Below are 22,909 nucleotides of genomic sequence, written 5' to 3'. Positions count from 1 at the left end.
TAAACATAGGACAGCATTATTCCAGAATAATTTAATTTACCAATGCTGCAAAATTTTTAATGTATTACCAGACGCAATTAAAAATATCCCTACCTTTAGACAGTTTAGGTTAAAACTCAAACAGTTTTTACTCCAATACACATTTTATTGCTTAAGTGACTACATCTCGTTATCCAAATAAAAAGAAAACGCTTTCCGTAGTTATGTTGGCATGTTAGTATATCTGTAGATAATTTTATTTTTATTTATATTGTTTCATTATATTTATATTTACATTATGTTATATTGTTATTCTTTTCTATGTAATTTCTGCTGTTATAATTTATGACAAATATTGCACATACATCTCTGTACTGAATGTACTGGCAATATACAAATACAAATACAAATACATTAAATTCAATGAACATTTGATTTATGTTATACTTATTCTGTACTTGAAATATGAACGTGTGCGGGAATTGGAAATTACTTTAACAAAAAACTGTTACGACATCGAGCAAGAAGTATTATCTTTGTATCGAGCTATGGTTGATTTCGAAGCTCATCTTTACACTAGCATTTCCTGAACGAGGGACAAGTCACCTGTCCCGGGGGTGGACTCTGCTAACAAACACACTTTTCGGTTGCAAATTTATGCGCAATATATAAACCAAAATTTTCAGAAAAACGAAATCTACAATTTTGCATATTATTAAAGTTTAATTAGTTTGAAGAAAAGGCAGATCTTTACACTTGTTCAAATTGCTCGGATTCTTTCAGCCTTCTATTTGCATTCGAAATTTTCTTTAATGTACTCATTTTCTGTTTTTATGTTCTATTTTATATTTGACTGGCCTGCATTTTTAAAATTTAAACTAGACTGCTTAGCGCTCTGTTACCACCAACATTCAAACATAAAAATTCCCTATATTCAAATTTACTAATCAGATGTTTATTTGGAATTTTAAAATCTAACCTTAAAATTTCTAATCTGATTTCTACAGTTAACGTGCCGGTTGGTTTTATAAGTGAATTAAAAGTGACGTCTTCCCTTAAATTACATTCAAGTCAAGCTGTCCGTACACCTTTTCAGGGGTTTATGAGGGACTATCAAAATTATAATTAGCAAATCTGGATGAGAACACAGAAATTATGATTGCTGCCAAAGATCCACAGGTAGATAGTGTTAAGTTAGTTTCATATGCCGTCATTTGACACATTTTTTGTAGGAGTTTGTTCCAAGTGGAAGGCAGCAACTGTCTTGGCATCCCGGAACAGTGCAACTGTGCGGTGGCGAAGAGAGCAATGCTGCTTTATCGCCCGAGATACTTCGGAGCGAATTCGAAAAGGTGTCTATCGCCGAAAACGAGCAAAATGAGTGGTGGACAATTAGAAAATCGCCCAATCAAAAATATGAGGAGTCGAAAAAGTCGAACGCATGCGGTAATAATAAAAGCATTTTGTGCGATCCGTGCACTAATGAGGGGGCGGATAGCTCGTGGACTTGGAAAAGTGCAGATCCGCAAATAATTAATAAGAGACTGTCCGATGTTCAAGGTTCGAAGAGACGGACCTTGGATAACGATATCAACGAGTTTGTAAAGTTGTCGCACCTACAGTGTCAGAGTTTGGGCGTAATGGAAGAAGAGTTGTATATTAAGGATAATGTGGCAATTTGGAGTAAGGGAATTGCATCCACCGGGAATTGTGGAAAGTTTGATAGCTCTCGAATTACGGTTTGTTCCTACTCAAGCCAATATCCAATTACACACGCACATTGGTGTACATTTTATTGTGAGCTGCCCACTTTTAATTCTAAAAACATAACGGTGCCAACTTCGGAGACAATAGGTACACCAATGCCTTGTGTGTGCATTGTAGATAAACAAAATTTAAGAGTATTTTCGATTGATAGTGAAGATTTCGTTACCACTCTCCCTTTTACGGTGGGCAACTTTTGGAATACTGCCTTTGGTATAATTTTGGAGCGCAAGAAAAGTATTCATTCAGTTTTGTTTGCCTTTTTTTAAGCTTGTTTTACAGAAACTAGGAAATGCGAAGATGAGGCTGGCCCTACTGTCTTTTCAATGACACATCCTCTGGACGAGGTCTCACCTGTGGCCATTTTGCATGGTACCATTCGTCTAATCGAAGATCATTCTTTAACCATTTTATTTACCTGCGAAAAACCAAGCATATGCATGATGTTTGATTCGCATACAATGCAGCACAGCATTTACGTCATCAGGAAACTTCATAATGACGAATGGACCGAGATATCTACAAAAATGGGTAGCCAGATGTCATCAATGCATAATCTCTCAAACAGAGTGAGTGTTTATTAGAGAAAACTTGGATCTAACCTTGTTTGCTTTAGCAAAAAAGCCATGCGGCTGCATGGGAGACCAGAGGAGACACTTCGTCTCCTTTTTCTAGCCGTCCAGCAAGTACTTTTCATTTTCATAGTAGTCATCAGTCAAGATCTCACAGCCCTATGGCAGCCATTAGGTTAGTAAATTTAGTCGAAACATTTATTCTCACTACACATTCACTGTAAATTAAGTATAATCTTTCAAGCATAATGCAAGGTTCAGCAGAAAGAGTGAAACCAGGGAAATTTGGTGATGGACTCTATCGAATGCTTTGGTAAAATCAGTATTACGTAAATTTGCTTATTTTTGTCCAATGCTTCGTCACGTCTTAAGTAAAAGTGGTTAAGTTGGTACAGTAATACCTCAATGTAGGGAGATATTTTTCCGTACAGAATTTTTTCATATATTTTGGAAATTGTTAGACCATATTATTATGTTATTTTTATCCCCGCTTTTATGACTGGGTCAAACTTTTGATAATTTCCATATCTCAGGATATTCACAATCTTGAGAATATGAAATACAAAATGCGCTGAATCTGAATCTAGTGATCCGTCTGAAGTTAGCAATAACGATACAGCAATAAAAATGCAAAAATATGTAGTGACTATATATGTATGAAATGTTGCAATGGATAATTCTTTCGGTGTCTTAAACTAGAATGATATGCGCCTCCAATTATGCCAATATAATGCCTTATCTGGTATTAGTGTAAATTTAACAGGCCCTACAAAATCGCGCATTAATTATCCGCACAGAGCAAAATTCACCATGCGAAAAACTTTTTTGTTTCATTGTATCACATATATCGAATGAATTGTGGCCAAAGGACACATAAATGTTTTTCAGAAGGAATTTTTAAGAAATAGTCTTTTGTTTCCTTTTTTCAGCAGTTTTGGTTACTTCTGGAACACGCGAAGGCGCAAAGGAAATAATTATTACTAATCGGCTTTCAAATAATGTTTGTAATATTTGGAGAACCATTAAACTCCACAAAATATTAATATACAGGGTTAGTCAAGACTATGGAATATATCTTATATCTTCGTTAATATTAGTTTTACATTATCGCTTCTGGAAAATTCGTGTTTACCGAAAGAATTACAATGATATCATTCCTAGAAACAGAAATATAATGGTGGAAATATGGAAAAACACGGATTTACTATCTTCAAAGAATTTTAACCTTAAAATTAACTATTTCCAGTGTTACACACCATAATTTAATTGTCTGTACCATTGACCAGCTCTCATTGAAATTTCGTGGCTCTATGTTAAACGGATTCGGAGTAAAAAAATAAATAGTGGCGCCGCGCACGGATTTTCCATAAGCCAATGTGTCCTGAACTGACTCCTAAGGTCACGTGACTATTCGAGCGCTCCGGGCTGTAAGTATCGTAGGCCTCGATATGCCAGACTCTGATCGAGGATTTCAATTGTAAATAGTAAAGGGTAGGCGTCTTTTGCTGACACGGTTGGTATCTTGGTTGGAATGATTGAAAATTTGTTCTAAAACTTGTCGTTGCATTTTTCTCGTCCAAAGTTGTTGTTATGATCATATACGTTGAATGCACACTAACCAAAAATAAAATAATACGAGTGTAGGTCACCACAAGCAAAAATCACAGTATGCTTATCTTTCCCGTATAAGAGCCAATCGGAGATCTGGCATCGGCGAAATCCTATATGACTTAAAATTAAAGTAGCCAAAATTTCTTATAATTGGAGGTCACATGGAAATTGCAACACCGAGAAGCTGATTGGAATTTTATTACCAAACTCAGTCAAAATGTTTAGTGGAATTTGTAGAGATCTAAGAAAAATCCAATTAAAAAAAGGAGACTTCAGAAAGATTTGCCCCTGAAAAATTTTGCTCCCGGAAGATTTGTCCTCGAAATATTCGTCACGAAAAATTCGCCCCCCGAAAGGTCCGCCTTTGGAAAATTCACCATCAAATTTTCTCCGAAATCACTCCCGAAAGAAAGCCCACAAGAAAATCCGCCCAGAGGTAAATTCGCCCCAGAAATATTCGCTCCGAAAAAGCATAGAGTAAATCTCTATGGAAAAAGTCGCCTCCGGGAGAAACCTCGCCCCGGAAACATTCGCTCGAAAAATTCGCCCCCGAGAAAACTCTCCCCAAGGTAGTAATAATAATAATACCAGGAATATTCTGGTTGCGAACCATCCTGAGACGAATGTACCTCTGGGAAACTTCTTGTGTGCGAATATTTCGTAGGTTAATTTCGCCGCGGCGGAAGTTTTCCGAAACGAATATCTTCCAAGGGAGAATTTACCTTGAGGTGAGCTTTTTTTTTTTCGGGCGCAATTTTGTCAAGAATTTACCTCGAGACTGCTTTCTGGCGGACGTATTTTCCGGAAAATGTTTGGGGCACGATTTATCGTTAGAACCATAAGGAAAGTGTATTTTTAATAGTGATAGCAGAAAAAATAAACGGGTTGTGTCATAACTAAAAATTATAACTGATGTGTGGGTACTTTTAAGCACATATAATGTTATAGACATCGAAGCATTGAAGTTAATATCAATTCATCGATATTTTGTTCAAAGGAAGGACCACTGAACTATAATTAAACTGGAACGCGCACTGGCGGTCTCTACCATAGAAACGTAGCGCGCCAAGAGAGATAATGCAAGGGAGATTTCTGTCACTGTCACTCATTGGGAAACTGATCATCAATATAAATTCAAAACATATCAAATAGGCTGCTCTATGCATGCGCGAGAGTAGGACACAGATGGCGCCCAACGTGGGACATTGCATTTATTTTATATGTGCCCAAACATTTAAGGTCACAGCAGTATTATTTCTAAAAATATATCATTTTTAGAATCGTCTTTCCATAAGAACCAAATGTTGTCCATTTTCTAACTAATAATACCCTAAATGGAACTGAAGCTCGTTTTAAACATTTCTAAGTCCTCCGGGAGAATTCACCCACACTGTGTGACTCGTCCTTTCACCTGCTCAATATCTCCCAGTTTGGTATTAAAAACTTTGCTAAATGACGAGAAATAAAAATTTGAAAGTTGACATAGATGTGTAACTTGATATACTCTTAAAGAATTGTCATAAAGAATTAGGGTTGCCATTTAAAAAAATAGTCGGGGTCGTCATATTTCAAATTTGGGACACCCTGTATAAAATATTATTACACCAAAAACAGCGCAGTTTAAAATACTAATCGACCTGTCCGAGCATATTTCTGAAAAAACACTTTCTTTGATTTACTGAATTAAGTTAGAGACTCATACAGTATAAATAAAAGTGAATGTTTATATGCCTGTATCTCTTATGCCTTCCTAAATCGGTCATCCAATTGCGATGAAATTTTGGGAAATGGTACACCATTCCCTCCGCCCATTTGTTTATCGAGTGAAATACCTACATTTTTTAGCAATCTTGATATGTAAACAAACACTTTGCAAATGGTTACCTAAAAAAATTAAGTCAAGACTTCCCCTAATTAAAATTAATGTAATTAATATTTCTGTCTGCTACTATCACATGGAGAGAGCGCATGCGCACTCTCTTACATCGGTGCGTACATAACGAGCAGCTGTCTACACTGCGTCCTTCTCTTTCCCACGGAACAGTATGATTGTCGCAATGTTAAGTAGCGCGCGAGAGAGAAACCTATTAAAGTCACTAAATATAGAAAGTACCGCAATCCATTGGGCTCGTGTGTTAGAGAGAGAACGCATGATTTTTGCCCAAAAATGGCGGAAGTTACCAGATTTTAGTAACTTTAATGTTAGGGATTGTTCCACCTGTTTGGCGATATCTGTATATATTTTTATAAAACATGACAGTACTATGAAGTTAGGTTATAAAAAATTACAGCTATTCAGATTTTATTTGTCAATTTTTTTAAGTTGGCAGCAAATTTGCCCAAAAATGGCGGATGATTGCGGTACTTTCTATTTCTATACTGCATTCATTATAAGAAGGTAGTAGATGGCGCTGTGTTTGAAGATAGACAAACACAGGAAAAATAAAGCTGCACAAAATTTGCAAAATATAAATATAAATCAAACGATATCACGCTTGGATCTTTGAAATTGACAGCTAATGACAGTTCGACAGTTTAGTTCGTAACTGAAACTTCTAACAGACAGAATTCGTCACTCGTTTTATTTTTCAGGGTAATATTGACTGGTGTTTTCACCAATCACAGTGAAGGTCAAACTATCCCTATGCTTTTTATCGCTACCTTCTTAAAATGAATAGACTGAGTATAGTGACTTTAAAACATATGTATTATAAGTCTGACCGGCAATCATTTGTTTCCATACCAGACATTATAATCGCTAAAGCCCGTTTGTAACGATCACTTATTTAGTCAAATTCTTAGTCCTTTTTTTACTTCAATAAAGATAATGCTATCCTAAAAATGTCATAAATGATGAAACTGTATGTAACATTTCATAATATTGTCAATTTTTTAGTACCAGTAAAATGTAACCATTTGTACATAACCTATGTTATATTAAATCTGGAGACTAAATATTTATCTTCTGTAAACTAAGGTCTCTATCTACTGTCAACGTATTATATTGAGCTTTAAAAATGAATATAAATTTTATTTTAATTTTACAAATTCCCTATAATCTGTCAAAAGTTACTAAAAAATTGAGGGAAAATAGGACAGGTTCTAAACATTACAAAAATAGGACAACTTTCAGTTCCTAAAATAACTACCAAAAAATTGATCACAGTTGATGTATGAAATTTACAATTTTTTTGTTCCTAAAAAAATTATTTAAAAATTGACTAAATAAGGGATCGTTACAAACGGGCTTAATAAGGTAACTATAGCGCGTTCGCACCTCCAGATGCGGTATGGTGCTTATGAACATACAGTAGATCCTTGCCAAACGTGACAATGACAGCACAAGGAGATTATGTTTTGTTTTAATACTTCAATTTAATCCTATGTCATGTTGACATAATCAGTGCGGTTAGAAACAAGGATGACGCAAACTAGTAAGAGAGGCAATTAGTCCTTAAGATCCCATACTGCATCTGGAGGTGCGAACGTGCTATAGGTGTTTTATAGATAGTTTAAAGGACGATGCCCATTTTAAATCCGAACGATCGAAGGGAGCGAGGTTTTAATAGGCCGATTCCTTTAATAATAAAATACTGAATTATCTCTAACACTGAAGTTTATATTATCTGAATTCGTCTTATATTAATATTTTACCATGAGGGAAATATGTTTCTCAAGGCTGATGTAGGTTGTAACCATGGTAATGGAATCAACAAAATTAGCTGCGAAAAATTAAGCAGCGTACTTTAAAGCTCGGCGGTCTGCAATAAATATAACAAGCTGTAATTGGTTTTAAAATTTAACTGAATTAAGCGTGCTTCTAATGAAACCACTCAACCATGGCAACCAGTGTTTCAATAATCGTTACTATGGATTTTAAGCTACACTTAAGCTAAGCTCAACTCCACAGGTCAGCTGTCAATTTTACAAGTGAGTAGTGTTTAAACATGGCAACTGCTTTAGAAATTAAAGCAGATACTTCTAACTCCTGTCTCCAACTCCTAAAAGAACTAAATAGTTCCATCTTCCATAAAGCTCAATTTACATTATACTTTTTTCGTCTAGAAACTGACTAGAACTTGTGCTACATTCGACACTATACTAGAAATTTAAATTTACCGCTTTTTGATGCATTGACTTTTTGTGTTTCAATGGCAGTGCTGCCAATTTCGGAAAACAAATCTCAATATTGTACATTTTGAGGTTAAATTAAATTGCTAGGAAACAAACAAGGATACTATATAATATAAGGATTGCTCGATCACTGAATTTTTTCGCCGCGTGTAGTGATGTCACTCGCGGACCCAGTACCAGCGCATGCTTTGATTAAGGCCGATTCCCATTATAGCAGCATCGAGCAGCGCGGCGCGGTGAAAAGCTGCTCTCAATTGTTCACATGTAAATAAGTAGATCCGTTTTCACCTAGGCAGAGCGGTGCAGAGCAGAGCGGCGCGGTGCAGCGCAGCAAATTTTAAACGCGTCGGGAAGCATTGGAATACGCGGCGCTGCTTTGAAACGCGCCGCTCTGCGTGTAGACGGACAAGTGGGAATCGAGGAGCGAAGCAGATCAGCGTGGTTCTGCGGCTTGTGAAAAGCATTCATTTGTCTTCTGTGTTGAGCTTGCGTGTGTTAGTGGATTCGCTATGGACGGACAAAGAATAGAAAAATTAATTGTACTCGTCCGCTTTCTTTTTCTTCTTTTTTCGTCGTGTACATGGCATAGTGCCGCTATAAATATTGTGAAATCATCTGGTGATGATGACGATAATGGCTCTTCTTCGAGCGTGTAAGAATACATTCTCCCTTAAACTGAACAGAAACGCTGCTTCGTCACGGTTCCAAATGGTGCTTAAGTGGGAATACCCCTTTACAATTTGCTGCTAGCGACGCGCCGCGCTGTTCTGCGCCGCGCCGCTCGGTGCTGCTCTAATGAGAATCGACCTTTAGGATTACCATAAAATACGTTCAAATGGGTGTTGTAGGCAGGCATTTAAATTAGAAACACTTGTCCATTAATCTCGCTTGCAGCACCATATCCATTCCTTGCGTATTAATCCATCGGTTTTAGGGAAGTTATGGTAAATGACTTCCGGGTTAGTGATTTTTGTGCAAACACGGCTGTTGTTACAGTCTAATATTGCACATCGGCGTCTTGGCGTCCATGCAAATACGTTCACAACTTAGCAAATTATAACTGTCAATTCTGACAGCCAGGTCCGTTGGTGACGTCACATATGACTTAAACTTGGGCAACATTACAAGTATAGGGATCGAGCAATCCTTATATTATATAGTATCCTTGGGAAACAAACATGAATAACAAGCAAAAGAAACTCATTTTTGCCAAGGATTATATTATATAGTATCCTTGCATTTTTGCTATGTACATGTACCTAATTCAAGAGACTTATATTTGAGGTTATGTTCAAGAGTATAAAAATAAAGTTGTTGGTAGCACGGAATTTGTTCTAATTTGGTGCTAGTGCGCAAGTCACAAGTCACAAGTATGAAAGTTGGATGGAAAATGGGTCTGGACCTAGTTTCAGATCTAGTTTCTAGATTAGAAACTTGGACGGAATTTTCTTATTTACATTGTCAAAATTTTAACAAGTTCATCTAGTACAAGTTCTAGTCAAAGTTTCTAGACGAAAAAAGTATAATGTAAATTGAGCTTAACGAAGCGCCTCTAGATACCCGGTGTTCAATAAAGGTGGTAGCGATACAGTGTGTTCATACATTCTAGTATGAAAACTGAGTGCTGTATTACAGAACAATAAATATTGGATTAGTGGATACAGTCATGGATGTATAGGTACTCTCGTACGAATTTTTGTTTAATTTTGGAGTTGAGCTTTTTGAGGACTTTGTATGTACTGTCAACAACTTTAAATCTGTCATATTAACTAAAGTGTAAAATCTATTTTTCCAGTCGATGTCAATCTCCAACAGTATCACCATTACTTGGAAGTAATCCGTGGTTCCCAAAGTCACGGTACAACACCTCTCATCGCTTCGGCAGCAGCAATATTAGCATGATGTCCTCCACTTCCCACCTAGACGCAAAAGAAGATTACTACCATGTCAATCCCTTACTTTGTTTCGAACACATCTGGAGTGATAATTTAATCGCATCGTATGTGTACTTGGTTTACTTTTTGACACTAATAGGTATGTTTCAGAGATTGTTTAAACATAGGTCCTGCCTCTAAAGTATTTTTAAGTGACGATCTAGTGGGTCGTTCGTATCTATGTTATCTAATACCATTGCGTTCTCAATTGTCGATGGTTCGTATGGAAACGACTAATACGAAATCAATTGTATTTGGTATTTTAACGAGCGTAAGTGCCAAGGACGCCGTGCCAATACCTCATCTTCATATGATGGCAATTTTGGAACACACCGGCAGCATTGTTTTATATTCAGGGCTGACTATGGTTGGGAAGTTACATGTAGGTGGCGTTTTAGCTCAGCATATTCCCTCTCCGCGTGCGCTTAGAACATTCTCCCAATTTAATTCTCCATTTCCAAAGTAAATGTGCATTGTATTATACCCATAATTGTCACTAACGATGATCGATTTATAGGCGCAGTACTTTATTACCTCAGTATGGTACACCGAAACCCGACCCTCATTTTGACGAACATCTCATATCCCCCGTGCTACCTACCAGTACACCGACGCAATCAGATTTGGCGTTAATTTTAGATCCGTATAAAAACGGTTAGTGCAGTAATAGTGAGAGTGTGTTACTTAAATTTGGTGCTCATTTCCAGCAGACTCCGAAAAAATTCAACTAAATGGTTTGCGCGATCCAGTAGCCGACCGCATAACACTCCAATATACTGACGGAACATACTACCGAATTACTTTACCGTCGATGGCCGCCTTCACGCTTGTTGAGAACTGTCTAAACGCCCTGCGTCAAGTGCTATCGAAAGATTGTTCAATTACGCTGCTATCGCGATGGTACGCCGTGCGAAATGCTCCAGGACCAGACGATTTCAACTTGGTGCAGGAATGGGAGATGTTCACATCTTTAATCTATGGTAATTTCATTTGTTTGTTTGGAGGTAGTCCTATATACCTTTGAAATTCGTAGTTGAACTTGTTATGTATACATTCTTCATATTATCTCCTTTTTAGCGCATTTTCCAACTAATGTTGGAAGGCGCTATTATGGCTATTTTCTCCGTCCGTCCGAGGTCTTAATTACTCCCACAGTTTTCAAGGTATTTAGTTCGTTCTTTTTGCATTCGATAGCTAATAATTTTGGCACCTTAACCAAGAAAAATCTTGCCCATTAAGGCACATGCGCAGTCGACTTTTTTATTTATACATATTTTTTTGAAATTTTAACCACACATGATTCTAGTAAAGACAAGCATATCGCATGCTGTAAAAATCGGACGACCGCACTGCGAAATGTCAACTTTCTTATTTATCGGGATATTTTTTGAAATGTTAACCACAGATTCTTATAGTAAAGGCAACGCTAAGTTTCTTATTTACAAGTTATGCCATAACTTATTTTCCTTTGCGTCCGTTATATGACCTTTCGGGAAGTACTGATCAATTCATAGAAAATGCGCTAAAAGTTACTCGCCTTAAACAATTCGTACTTTTTCGATTAGACTTCTCAATCAAAAGTTATGAACTAGAAACCAATTTCGAAAGAAAATTCAAAGGGCTGTAACTTTTGAACTAGTAGCCCAATCTTGGAACTGTTTGAAATTATGGATTCTACAGGCCACATTCTATAAGAAAATTTTTTTTCCAGGTCGATCTTAGACAATTTATTTTTCGGGGCTCAAAAAAAGGCAGTGTATAACCTTCCTTTTTTACCAAAAATCGACTACACCAAAATTTCTCGGGAAAACACTTTTTCTTAATAATTTTGGTGCGTAGAATCCAAAACAATTCGTACTTTTTCGATCAGACTTCTCAATCAAAAGTTATAGACTAGAAACCAATTTCGAAAGAAAATTCAAAGCGCTGTAACTTTTGAACTAGTAGCCCAATCTTTTCTCAAAACTTTTTTTTCATTTTTTCAAGTACTACAAAAAGCAGCATTTAATTTTAAAGAAATACATTTTTCCAAATTACAGGAAATCGGAACGCCCTGTATAGCGAAAAATAATTTCCAGTTATGCAGTTTAGGATTCCACATAATTTTTCTAGTTTCTATTTGAAATTTGTTATGGATTGTAGTTTATTATCATATGTATCTGTGTGCGCAGTTTCAGTTAGCTAGCATTTCTATAACATGGAGCCCCCAAATTCACGTGTAAATTCCTATGGGCAAAACTAAAAAACGCACGCCATGTGTATAATTATATTATACAGGGTGTTTTTTTGGGAGCTTTAGTTAAAAGTTTCTGGGAAAGTAAAATAGGTAGGTTTTTGAAAATTTGTACTTAGGAGTTACTCTGAAGGCCGAATCGATGTAAAATATTTTCAAAATGGCCGCACTTCCGGAAACACCGGAAGTAGATAGTAACTTCGTTATTTTAAATGGCAACCCCTATTTTTTATTGCTTTTTTGGATTCTACGTGAAATTTCACTTCTTTTGATACCCATATGTCGATATCTACCATTTATGGTTTTTAAGTTATTTTGACTTTAAGAAAAAAAAATGGCGGATGCAGATGGTACCTTGATAATTGATTACTTGAAAACGGTTGTAGTCATGGCAACCTATTTTTATCAGTGCATAGAGAATGAATACTATGTTCTTAATATTGCATGAGATAGAGAATCGAAATTGGCAATATTTTGATATTACATGTTCCTATAGCTATCTTTAACAGGGTGGTCCATTTCCGACACTTATAGGACACCCTATAGGGTATCCCCGTAATTCTTAGTGCTTTGAAAAAAGTAATATGGTCAACTCAACATTTGAAAAATTTCGCTTGCCCAAAAGGTATGGGGAAAATCGAAAAATTGTCAATTTCTTTAGAATGACTGTTGAATAATCTGCCATTTTCAGAATAAGTACACGGGGTCAGGTAAAAAAGTCATGGACTTAACCACATTTTTAAATGGAACACCCTGGAGATTTTTCTAATGTTATTTGAAGAGATACAAAAAAACTAAAAACACTATCGCATTGCCACTTATGACACTGTTGAGAGATTTTTCAATGTTAAACAAGTAGGTAGGTACATATTGTATGAAGTAGCATTTTTTTTATTACGAATGCAACGATGTACGTTATACACAAAAAAAACAAAAGTTGGAAACTGTTGGTTTCAACAGGATGGTGCACCCACACACAATGCCCTAATCGGGCCAGAATACCTCAATCTGACAAATTTCCTGATAGGTATTCTCGCATTCCCATTCTGTTGAAACCAACAGTTTCCAACTTTTGTTTTTTTGTGTGCGCTATATGTCGCTGTATTCGTAATAAAAAATGCTACTGAATACAGTGAGTAATTTTTTTACAGACTATATGAAAAAAAAGCATGATAATAACTGTTTAATTGCTCAGCTTTTCCCTAATTTAACAATGTTCGTATCTTCTATGGTTTCCGAGATCCCCATGATAAATAGACATCCTTATGTTGGACACAGTGTATATTCCAAATAGGTAATAAGTTATAGCATTGTTTAAATACTTTATAGTTAAACAACCATATGGAAATATTACTTGAACGAAATAAGTAGTTCTGGTCTAGAAAATCCAGTTGGCGCTACTATCGTGGTCTAAATAAGTAGTGACAGTTTACGACGAAAGGTTGCGCTTTATCATTACAGACTTTTTAGTAAGGCCTGCAAAAATCGTCAACAGATGGCTCTCCTTCAATGTAACCCGATCGGCTGCACAGCGTAACTGAGGCGACCTTGAGTAAGAATGCAAGTTGTAACTCTATACGGCTACGATTATACTATATAAACAAAACGCTGATGTTTAGTTCGACAGCAAATTCCTTTTACTTTACTGTTAAGAGAAAGAGTCACATATTTTATTTAATCTTTATTTGAAGCTCTAAAGTAAAGACCGTTTTTTTTCACTGCGCTTATAATAATTAAATTACGTAGGTACCTATGCGTATTACTTGTTTTTACCTATTGTGTGTTTAAGCGAATTCGCATTTATAATAATTTTTGTTCCGGGGTGAGTTGGTTGCGTTCAAACAAGATAAATTACGATAATTAAAATCTGGTAGTAAATTTTGCTTTAAGTTTGTATTAAAAAAATGATCAAAGTCCTCGTGTGAGATCGAAGGGACTTCAGCGCATTTTTGTGTGGCAGATCAGTGTTTTATTAGCCAATATTGACTCCACCATCAATAAGATCTTGCCGAAAGCTACCACGTTCACTTTGTCGGTACCATTTTCTCACTTACCGTGCACTTGCAATTCGCGTTTGAAGTTTTGACTCCACCATCAGTAAAATCCTTTGGGGGTTACCATATTCCCTTTGTCGACACCCACTTCTGATCACCCGCAACAATTCGGATTTGAAGTTTCGACTCCACCATCAGTAAGATCTCGTCGGGGGTTACCACATTCCCTTTGTCGATACACAGTTCCGACGTCCCGTTCATTCGTAATTCACATTTTGGTAGATTTCGCTAAAATCCCGGCATAAAATCGTATTCAACTTTTGGGTACTTCACATAGCTCGACCTTCTATTAGTGACACGAGAAAGAGAGACCGCGATTCGCGCTGTAATAAACTTTTGGGCGCCCAAAGTCGACTACCCCGCGAAGCGCGCCGCGCAAAAGGTGGTTTATTTCGCCCCTAGGAAAAAAAACAAAATTCCGCCACGCAGGAGTTGTGCGCGTTGACAAGATCTTCCCGACGACACCAATTTGAAAACAATCGGAGAAAAACTGTAGAAGAAGATAGATAAAAACTGAAAAATCTCCAGGTTAGTATAATACGCTCGGGGATGGCGTCCAGATGTCGTCGACTCCAGATCTTGTAGCCCCATCCCTAACGTTCTTAATTACACGGCCCCGATAGTTACATGTACACTCCTTGTCTTTTTACAAGCGTTTTTCTACGGGCGCGCATTTACTGCCAGCCAGCCAGCCAGCCAAAGTGACATTAAAAGCTACTTTTTACAAAAAAAAATTTTTGCAAAAATGCGCTAAAAAGCATGCGACGGTGCAGTAAATACACTCTGATTTCAAGTCCCTACAATACCATCCCTGTAAAAGGTAAATCGTAACATTTGCCCAATTTTTTTGACGTAATGTGGATTATTCACATTTAACGATCCTCGAGATCGTTTATAATTTTGTATTGCTGTCTGTCTGTCTGTCAGTTCAGTGTGCACGATAACTTTGTTTAAAAACGTCCCATATCCCTTTGAATTTTAACACAAATCAGAAAGGTCGTTATTGTTTTTCAGCTACGTAGAGGTAGACAGACTATCGAGCCAAAAACAATTTCGAAGATCGTTCGGTATTCATTTGTATGGGAGTTTACCCAGAATGTATGGATTTTATTATAAAGTCTTTAAACAATGCTATTATTAGAAGTCGAAAAAAAGCTGAATTCAATTGAAATGTATTTCGTTACCTTTATACCTATTATTATTTGTTCAAAACTCTAAATTACACTAATTTATTAAGGATCTTCAGAGCCTTTATAGTTTTGTATTGTCCGTTCGTCCGTGTGCACTATAACTCTTTTTAAAAGTGACCGATCATGTTGAAATGGCGTACGAGTAGATACTTATTGGACATTAAGGTCGTATCGAGGGTCGGACGCTATTGATTTTCAGGAAGCTGGCTCAACAGGAACAAAAGTTATAGGACTTCGAGTAAAACGGGAACAGGAAACACTGTGGGCTCAGTATAATAGAAATCAACATATTTTCATTGCCTAGGTCATGTATCGAGTTCGGACTGTCGCTAGATTATTCCCTGACACTTAGATGTGTAACAATTCAATATTCTTCTCTGTGGTCTAGGTCAAAAGTTTTAGAGCAAAATGTACCCAAAATTAGTCTTGACACATGAATTTAGAGTTGTAAAAGCTTTCAATGCCGGAAACATGAATTTGATGTATTTTTATTGACCATATGTATTCTGATCAAATCATGTCAAAATCGTTATCATGCACCAAGATCGTTGGGAAATAGACCAAGAGCATTATTATGATGCCCTAGATTCGAATTTATTTATTAGTATTTTGCAAGGTTGAAATAAATGGACGTTAAAAACGTGGTGGACCGAGTTAAGGATCCTTCAATATTTAGCACTAATCCTTGAAATCGATTGGTGAAGGATTAACGTCGCTGTTTCTTTTCGTTTTCAAGTTTAGACGAGGAACAGATGGATATACGAACGAACAGACGGGCGGACAAAACCATCACATTTCATCACACAATCACAGCAATTTCTTTTGAAAAATTCCTTTAAAAGGAAACCGCGCGTATATATGCGTTAGGTCCACTTGTACGTTTTGCCATCATTTTCTGGAATATAATTACCTACCAGTGGTTAGAAAAACAGTTGTGACATGGCTATTAGAGTAAACAACATGCAAAAACCATCAAGTACGTGGAAGTAGAGGTCAACCAGGCCCTATTTTTTTTCATTGAGATATTTTCAAAGAGTAATTTCGTTCGAATTTTTTCAAAATGTGATAATTTTAGATATGTAATTTCTCTGGAAATGGCTGATGGTGGCAATTATTCATTTTAGAGAACTTGTCTAAACGTTTACTGAGCGAAATTTCGGGTTGTGTTTTCTAAAAGTGACAGTTCTCATTATTGACTACTAGTTAGGTAATAATGTCCACATTATTAACCACTTTGAACAACTGCCGAGAAAGCCTACTTTACAAGTGGAAAAAAGGTTCACAATCATGTCATCAGACGCTAGTAGTGAAAAAAATCAATTTACTGGTAGTGAAATCATTTATCAGAAATGAAAAAAATTGCATCGTTTTTCTGTGAATACGAGATTATCAAAGAAACAATGCTTGTTTTGTCTTACAAATTTGTTGCATTTATACAAAAAAATTGCACATAGGTTCCTTCTTCTGTACAAATAGTAATTTAGAGACATTTCCAATGTCCATCGTCACTGCAGTCCGCACTTTGTCCGCGTAAAATAGCTTCGGCACCAATGAATCATGAATCCCGTCGCACCTGGCAACACTTTGCAGTAGCTGTAGGAAAATGGCGAGGGCTGTTTTTCTTAAGTGATAATCTTTTTTGTAACTTGCATACAAACAAATAGTTATGCTCTCATCATGCATGGTTAATAAGTAAGTAACTGTAATTTCATTTTTGCATGCAACGGCAACTAATACAAAAGAATGCAAGTAGGTACATAATCACTAAAATTTCTACCAAAATGATGATGGTTTAAATTCAAAGATATTTTGAAAAAAAAAGAATTAGCTAAGTAAACTTGGCAAAATGGAACTTTATTACTGAAACGGCAACGTATGCAGTCTTTTATTAAAGGGATAATCGTCTCGTGGCATATAATGTAAGATAGCTGTAACTTGATATACCATCATTCTAAACAATGACACCTTATATATCTGCTTATCAACACCGACATTCCTCTAATGTTTTTATAATTTATCCTTGTTTATAAAGGAATGCGTAGTCAAGTTGTGATCCTCAACTTTTTTAACGTACTTTTGTTTGTTATTAATAGAGTAGGTACACCACTTGCCGGATGCAAAATGCGGAAGGTACAGCTGTATCAAAAGAAATATAACGGCAAGTATTTTTACATTGGATCTGTTCAACTATAAAGTATTTAAACAATGGTTATAGTCTAATTAACATGGTATCAACATTTGTGTCTTACTGGTCCCAAAAATATTCTGCAGAAGTTAATTTTAGCTGACAATCACCTTGGCCTTGGGTTGAAGTGAAATCTAAACTCCCCCATATTTTAGGGGTTTAAAAGACGCTACACTAGTAACATTCCTCTTATACCGGTCTCTACTTGCCCTTATCTTGAACCAACCCTAATGTGACAACAGACAATTTTTTTTACAAACCATTTTCTTCAGTAACCATGACCATTATAAGAGTAACTATGACTCTCTTAATTGAACCAGATAACTAACCTGAAAGTCCTCCTATCGTAATGGTGCATACGTTAAGGTTGGCACGAGTCATAGTTTCGAACAGCTCTGTCCCCGTGATTCCCGCCGTTAACCTTCCTCCTTGTGTGGAAGGGCCAAGTGCTGCGTAGGACTTACGTCCTCGGCAAAGGGCCTCAAAAAAGAGAAAGCGTGACGCGCAACACTGTCCTAAAGTACGACGGCCAGTAGGTATGTTTGGGTTTCAAGACAAGACCAAAAAAACCTAAAATTTTCGGTTTGTGTCAGAGCTGAGCAGTTAAAGTGCTTTTGAATTACTTACCTCAATTACTTTTGAACTACTATTAAAACTAGGGCTTAAGTCTTGGACTTACTTTTCAAAACTACTTGGTAATCGAAGAATTTTCATTTTAAAATGCTTGCATCATCATTATGAAAAACTTTGAAATGCTTTACTCTGCCACTTAATTACCTTGGATGCAAGTGACGACTTAGCCTAACATGACAGTGGGCAAAATCTGAATTAGTATTCTATAGGCTATTTTTAATTTGCGAATGTTGAACATAATTTTTTTTTAGAATTACTGGGATATGATAATGAACATGGTAATGAGATGCCATGTGATTCTCCATTAAGCGTTGCAAAACGTCAACGGCAGTCATCAGTAGGTTCCGACACAGATTGGAATTTCCTATTAGACTCAAAACTTCACAAATCGAATTACAAGGCAATATCCAACTTATTAAACCTCAATGAAATACCATCCAAATCTACATTTGCATCAGCTTCTGAGGTAATGGTGAACATTAATTCCGTTTTATTCCTCAGTATACGGATTATACACTACACCTTACACTTGCTTTACGAAGATTTCAAGCTTAACATAACTCGCACTCAAGAGTTACCTCATCTGGCGCAATTGTTAAGTAAACTGTCCACCGATTTATCACTAAAACTCTATGTCATACATTATTGGAAAGATTTCCCAAACCATTGCTCTCCTTACAATCCCAAGAGAAGTACAATTAAGGAGAACTATTTAAGGAACGTGATTGTGTGGCCAAGTATGCGTGAGAATCCTGATAGTGTTATGGAGTATGTTTACAGTTTGTTGAAGGGGGCGGAGACATCTCCGTTTCCTTATATACCTAATGTTAACGAGCGGACCAAAACTGTTGTAGAGGTAAGTATTTGAGTGGCTTTCCTACATTACTTTTCTTCTCAGCTGTAGGTAGGTAGGTCAGATTCTAAATTATTTTAAGGTCGCCTAGATTAATTTAAATTTTAAAATTAAATAAATTACAAATGATTGTAATTAAATCACACCAGCGGACGAACGTAGCGGCAATCGGCGGCAACGGGATGTGATGTCGGCGAAACGGACAAACTCGAGCGCCACCAGAAGAAAACGTTCCTTCTGGCTACGGTCGGCGGTCTCGGAGGTTTGTCACAATCGGTAGCCACAGGTAGTCAGTTTAAGAAACGGTTTAGAATTCCTCGGGCGGTTACGTCCAGGGAAGCAATTAAAACAGAATTACGTCACACGGACACGGTAGCGATTTCTCTAACGGAAATGCAAGCAACAAAGCATATTCGATTGTTTATAATCCAAAAATTCAAACTTCTTTATTTAATTGTGCGGCTTGCGATAAATATAAAATCTGTAATTGGTTTTAAATTTTAGATCAATTACGCCCACTGCTAATAAAACCACTCACGACTGATTCGGATGTGATTGACTGCAACTCATTTAATTAGCTAGGTACGGTTAATTACAGTTATTTCATTTGTCTCCTAGATACCGGGTCCAATAAAGCTGGTAGTGGTCATCTATGTACAGTTTGTTCATAGATTCCGGTATGAAAACTAAGTGCTTCATCTTCAGAATATAATTTTTAAAGAATACCTTTTGCAAATCAGAAAATTCAGAACATTGTTTTTTATTTACAATCCAATCCTGCCATTCCTTGCTGCTTTACTGTTTTTTCTAATTTTAACTTTGCATTTGCACAGGCAGAGGCAGAGTAGCAGACCTTCAGATGAATTACACATTGTTCTGGGCTACCTACCTGTATTTCGTAGTTCGCTCTTATATGAATTTCATTATTATAATGCAAGAAGAAAAGTATAATTTGCTACAGTGTGTACTGACTCTTAAATTTTAGTTATGTGGCGTCTATATCAAAGGTACTAGTAGACCTGGATCGGACATATGTATAGACAGCTTCATTAATCACATTTCCTTTAAATCGCGTGTCGATTCATGCTCCACCCCTAAATCTAAAATAATTCATTCCCATGAAAACATCTTCGAAAAACTTGTTTTATTAATGACCGAAATGGGTGTAACTAACAGAGACTTAGACACTTATCCGATTGGCATTAAATTGCTTTTCTACGGAGCGTTGTGGAAATGTCGTGAAAGTCCTCCTGTCAATTGGAGTCCGGAGGCTTACAATTTATTACAGAGAACAGACTTGGCAGCGCAAGCGGAGTTGATAAAGAAGGTAATATTTTTCCAGCTTAACCTGTAAGTGTTGAGGGTCGAATTTTAGAGCAAGTTGCAAGCGAATGTTAAGAAACATATTATGACCAATACCAATTCGTTACCCGAGGTGATACCTGCTATAAAACAAGCCGATGAAGCTGACATGGAAGACGGAATGGAGGATATTGATAGCGCACTTTTAAAATTACGTTTTCCGGAAGATCATCGGGTAGCTGAAACGCGGAGGCTCCTACAGAGCTCCAAACCTGTGTCAATTGCTTTAGTGCAGCGACCAGATGTTTCTGACCATGATTTTATTGAAGAGCAAGAAAAGCACTTGTACGCAATTTGTGCTCGGACAATGTCTTTACCAATTGGCAGGTAAGTGTAAATAAAATTGTTCATAAAGGGACCAATCAAAGGTGAGCTGGTTCATTTTCTACATCTAAATCTCTAGGCCTCACACATCTTTTAAGAATTAAAAAAATGTGCTATTGTTTGCATTTTGTTCGTCTGTCCGTCCGGACCCACTTCTACCGTTTTGAACTACTTCTAGGGGAATGGTCCTAGAGTCCTGGAATTTTTTGCAGTAGGTAGCTTATTCCTTGAAGGTGTGCCAGACGGCCATCTAATTTCGCTGTCTAAAAGGCCCCCCCCCCCCACGAATTATTTCCTGAGATGCTGTTTTTGAAAGTAAAACTTGCATAACTTTTACATACGACAACCAATTGGTCTCAAAATTTGCATACGCATGCCTTTAGTGGTGCTAAGTTAAACTTTACAAAATTGGGGGGGGGGGCACATGTTCTACCCTTCATGGTATTCTAATGAAAGGTCTTTCGAGATCAGTAGGGGGAGGGGAGGGGGGGATTGGAACTAGTTTTATCCTTCATGGTACTCTAATGAAAGGTCTCAACGAAAGAAATTAATTTCTACCAATCATAGCCCTCCTCCTCGACCTCTTATCGTGGTCGGGTATATTCCCTTATACCTCAACAACAGATTGTCGGAAGAGAGTACTCACAAAGGGCGATTGAGCCATCTGCAAGAAATATATCCATTGGTGATGTCAAAACAAAAGCTATTTCTGTTTAAAAAAATGGGCTACAATTTATACTTGTTTTTCTTTTCTCATTTTCGTTTACTTTCGTAAGTTTTTTCTTTTTCCCTCATTGAAGTGATGGTTTGGTGTGCTTACCTTTGTAGAGCAACAAAAGAATAAAATTGTTCTTATTCGTTGGCTGTGTGCCATGAACAATGCTGTAAGCCCCTCTGCGTAACTTATATTTCAAATTTGAGCGAAATATTTTAAAGACTGGAGCAGATGTACAGAAAAAATTTTAAAAATCGTGAAATTATAACACCCTGTAGATCGGTAACGAAGCGTTTGCAGTTTATATGAACTTTTAAAATAAACCAAAATATTAGCCCCTTTCATATGACAATCATATTTAGGAACCTCCTGTTTTCAATTGGTTATTATTTTCCATTGGAGAGATCCCAGTCACATGTTAACATAATTTTCATTGCTATTAGTTGTGTATTAATTCGGGGTCATACTTTTTTTTGGTGTCATTGTAAAATTTTATTTTTTTAGAGGTATGTTCACATTACGAACAGCGACACCTGTTGTGACGGAACCATTGCCGCTCCCTAAATTATGCCTATTGGGCAAAGCTCCTCCGCATGGCGTCACTGTGGAACTCGCCCACATTGACTACCCACAAAATATGCAACATTGGCCCTTATTCCACAATGGTGTCGCTAATGGACTACGAATACCACCTGACGCCCACAATATAGACTCGACATGGATTATATTCAATAAACCCAAAAACACGACCGAAACCAATTATGAGCATGCCGGGTTTCTAATGGCTCTAGGACTGAACGGTCATTTAACTAATTTAACCATAGTGAACACCTACAACTATCTAATAAAAGCGAACGAAATGACTAGCATTGGTATACTACTAGGTAATTTTCAATTCAGGTGTACCAACATTCTTCAATTTGTTATTGTAGGATTAGCTTCCGCCATGCGTGGTACTGCCAATACCGTAATAACAAAAATGTTAAGTGTGCATTTGGAAGCACTGCTACCACCCACATCGATGGAGCTTGATATTCCCCAAAATTTGCAAGTAGCCGCCTTACTAGGTGTCGGTCTTGCTTACCAAGGAACTGCCCATCGGCACATTACTGAGGTTTTAATCTCCGAAATTGGACGTCCACCTGGTCCGGAAATGGAAAATAGCACTGATCGAGAATCGTATTCGCTTGCTGCCGGATTAGCTTTAGGTCTTGTCACTTTGCAGCAGGGCGGCAGACCATCGGGTCTGTCTGATTTGAACGTTCCCGATACTTTGCATTATTATATGGTGGGCGGGAACAGAAGAGTTTTAGAAGGTAATCATTGAGAACTAATTTGTATAAGTGGTAATTATTTAATCCGATGA

The 22,909-nt window shown here is 37.0% G+C and overlaps 1 protein-coding gene across 3 annotated transcripts in view; it reads left to right on the top strand.

Annotated features, from left to right (window-relative positions):
* The first annotated feature begins 951 nt into the window (after nt 1-951).
* The window catches only part of LOC116177837 (anaphase-promoting complex subunit 1), a 28,474-nt gene continuing 6,516 nt past the window's right edge, over nt 952-22,909 (top strand). For 2 of the 3 annotated variants that reach the window (XM_031496966.1, XM_031496968.1), the window contains exons 1-13: nt 952-1,158; nt 1,212-1,980; nt 2,026-2,312; nt 2,360-2,490; nt 9,856-10,059; nt 10,106-10,456; nt 10,512-10,648; nt 10,702-10,974; nt 18,541-19,145; nt 20,128-20,469; nt 20,518-20,831; nt 22,048-22,427; nt 22,476-22,859. In XM_031496966.1, the coding sequence (XP_031352826.1) occupies nt 1,135-1,158; nt 1,212-1,980; nt 2,026-2,312; nt 2,360-2,490; nt 9,856-10,059; nt 10,106-10,456; nt 10,512-10,648; nt 10,702-10,974; nt 18,541-19,145; nt 20,128-20,469; nt 20,518-20,831; nt 22,048-22,427; nt 22,476-22,859 (4,201 nt within the window). In that variant the 5' untranslated portion in view covers nt 952-1,134. The remainder of the gene's footprint in view (nt 1,159-1,211; nt 1,981-2,025; nt 2,313-2,359; nt 2,491-9,855; nt 10,060-10,105; nt 10,457-10,511; nt 10,649-10,701; nt 10,975-18,540; nt 19,146-20,127; nt 20,470-20,517; nt 20,832-22,047; nt 22,428-22,475; nt 22,860-22,909) is intronic. The other variant, XM_031496967.1, reaches the window with a different exon arrangement.

Source organism: Photinus pyralis, unplaced genomic scaffold, assembly GCF_008802855.1.
Source record: "Photinus pyralis isolate 1611_PpyrPB1 unplaced genomic scaffold, Ppyr1.3 Ppyr1.4_LG8, whole genome shotgun sequence".
Lineage (NCBI taxonomy): Eukaryota > Metazoa > Arthropoda > Insecta > Coleoptera > Lampyridae > Photinus > Photinus pyralis.
The sequence above is the reverse complement of the archived record's forward strand: the minus strand, read 5'-3'. Positions and strand labels throughout refer to the sequence as shown.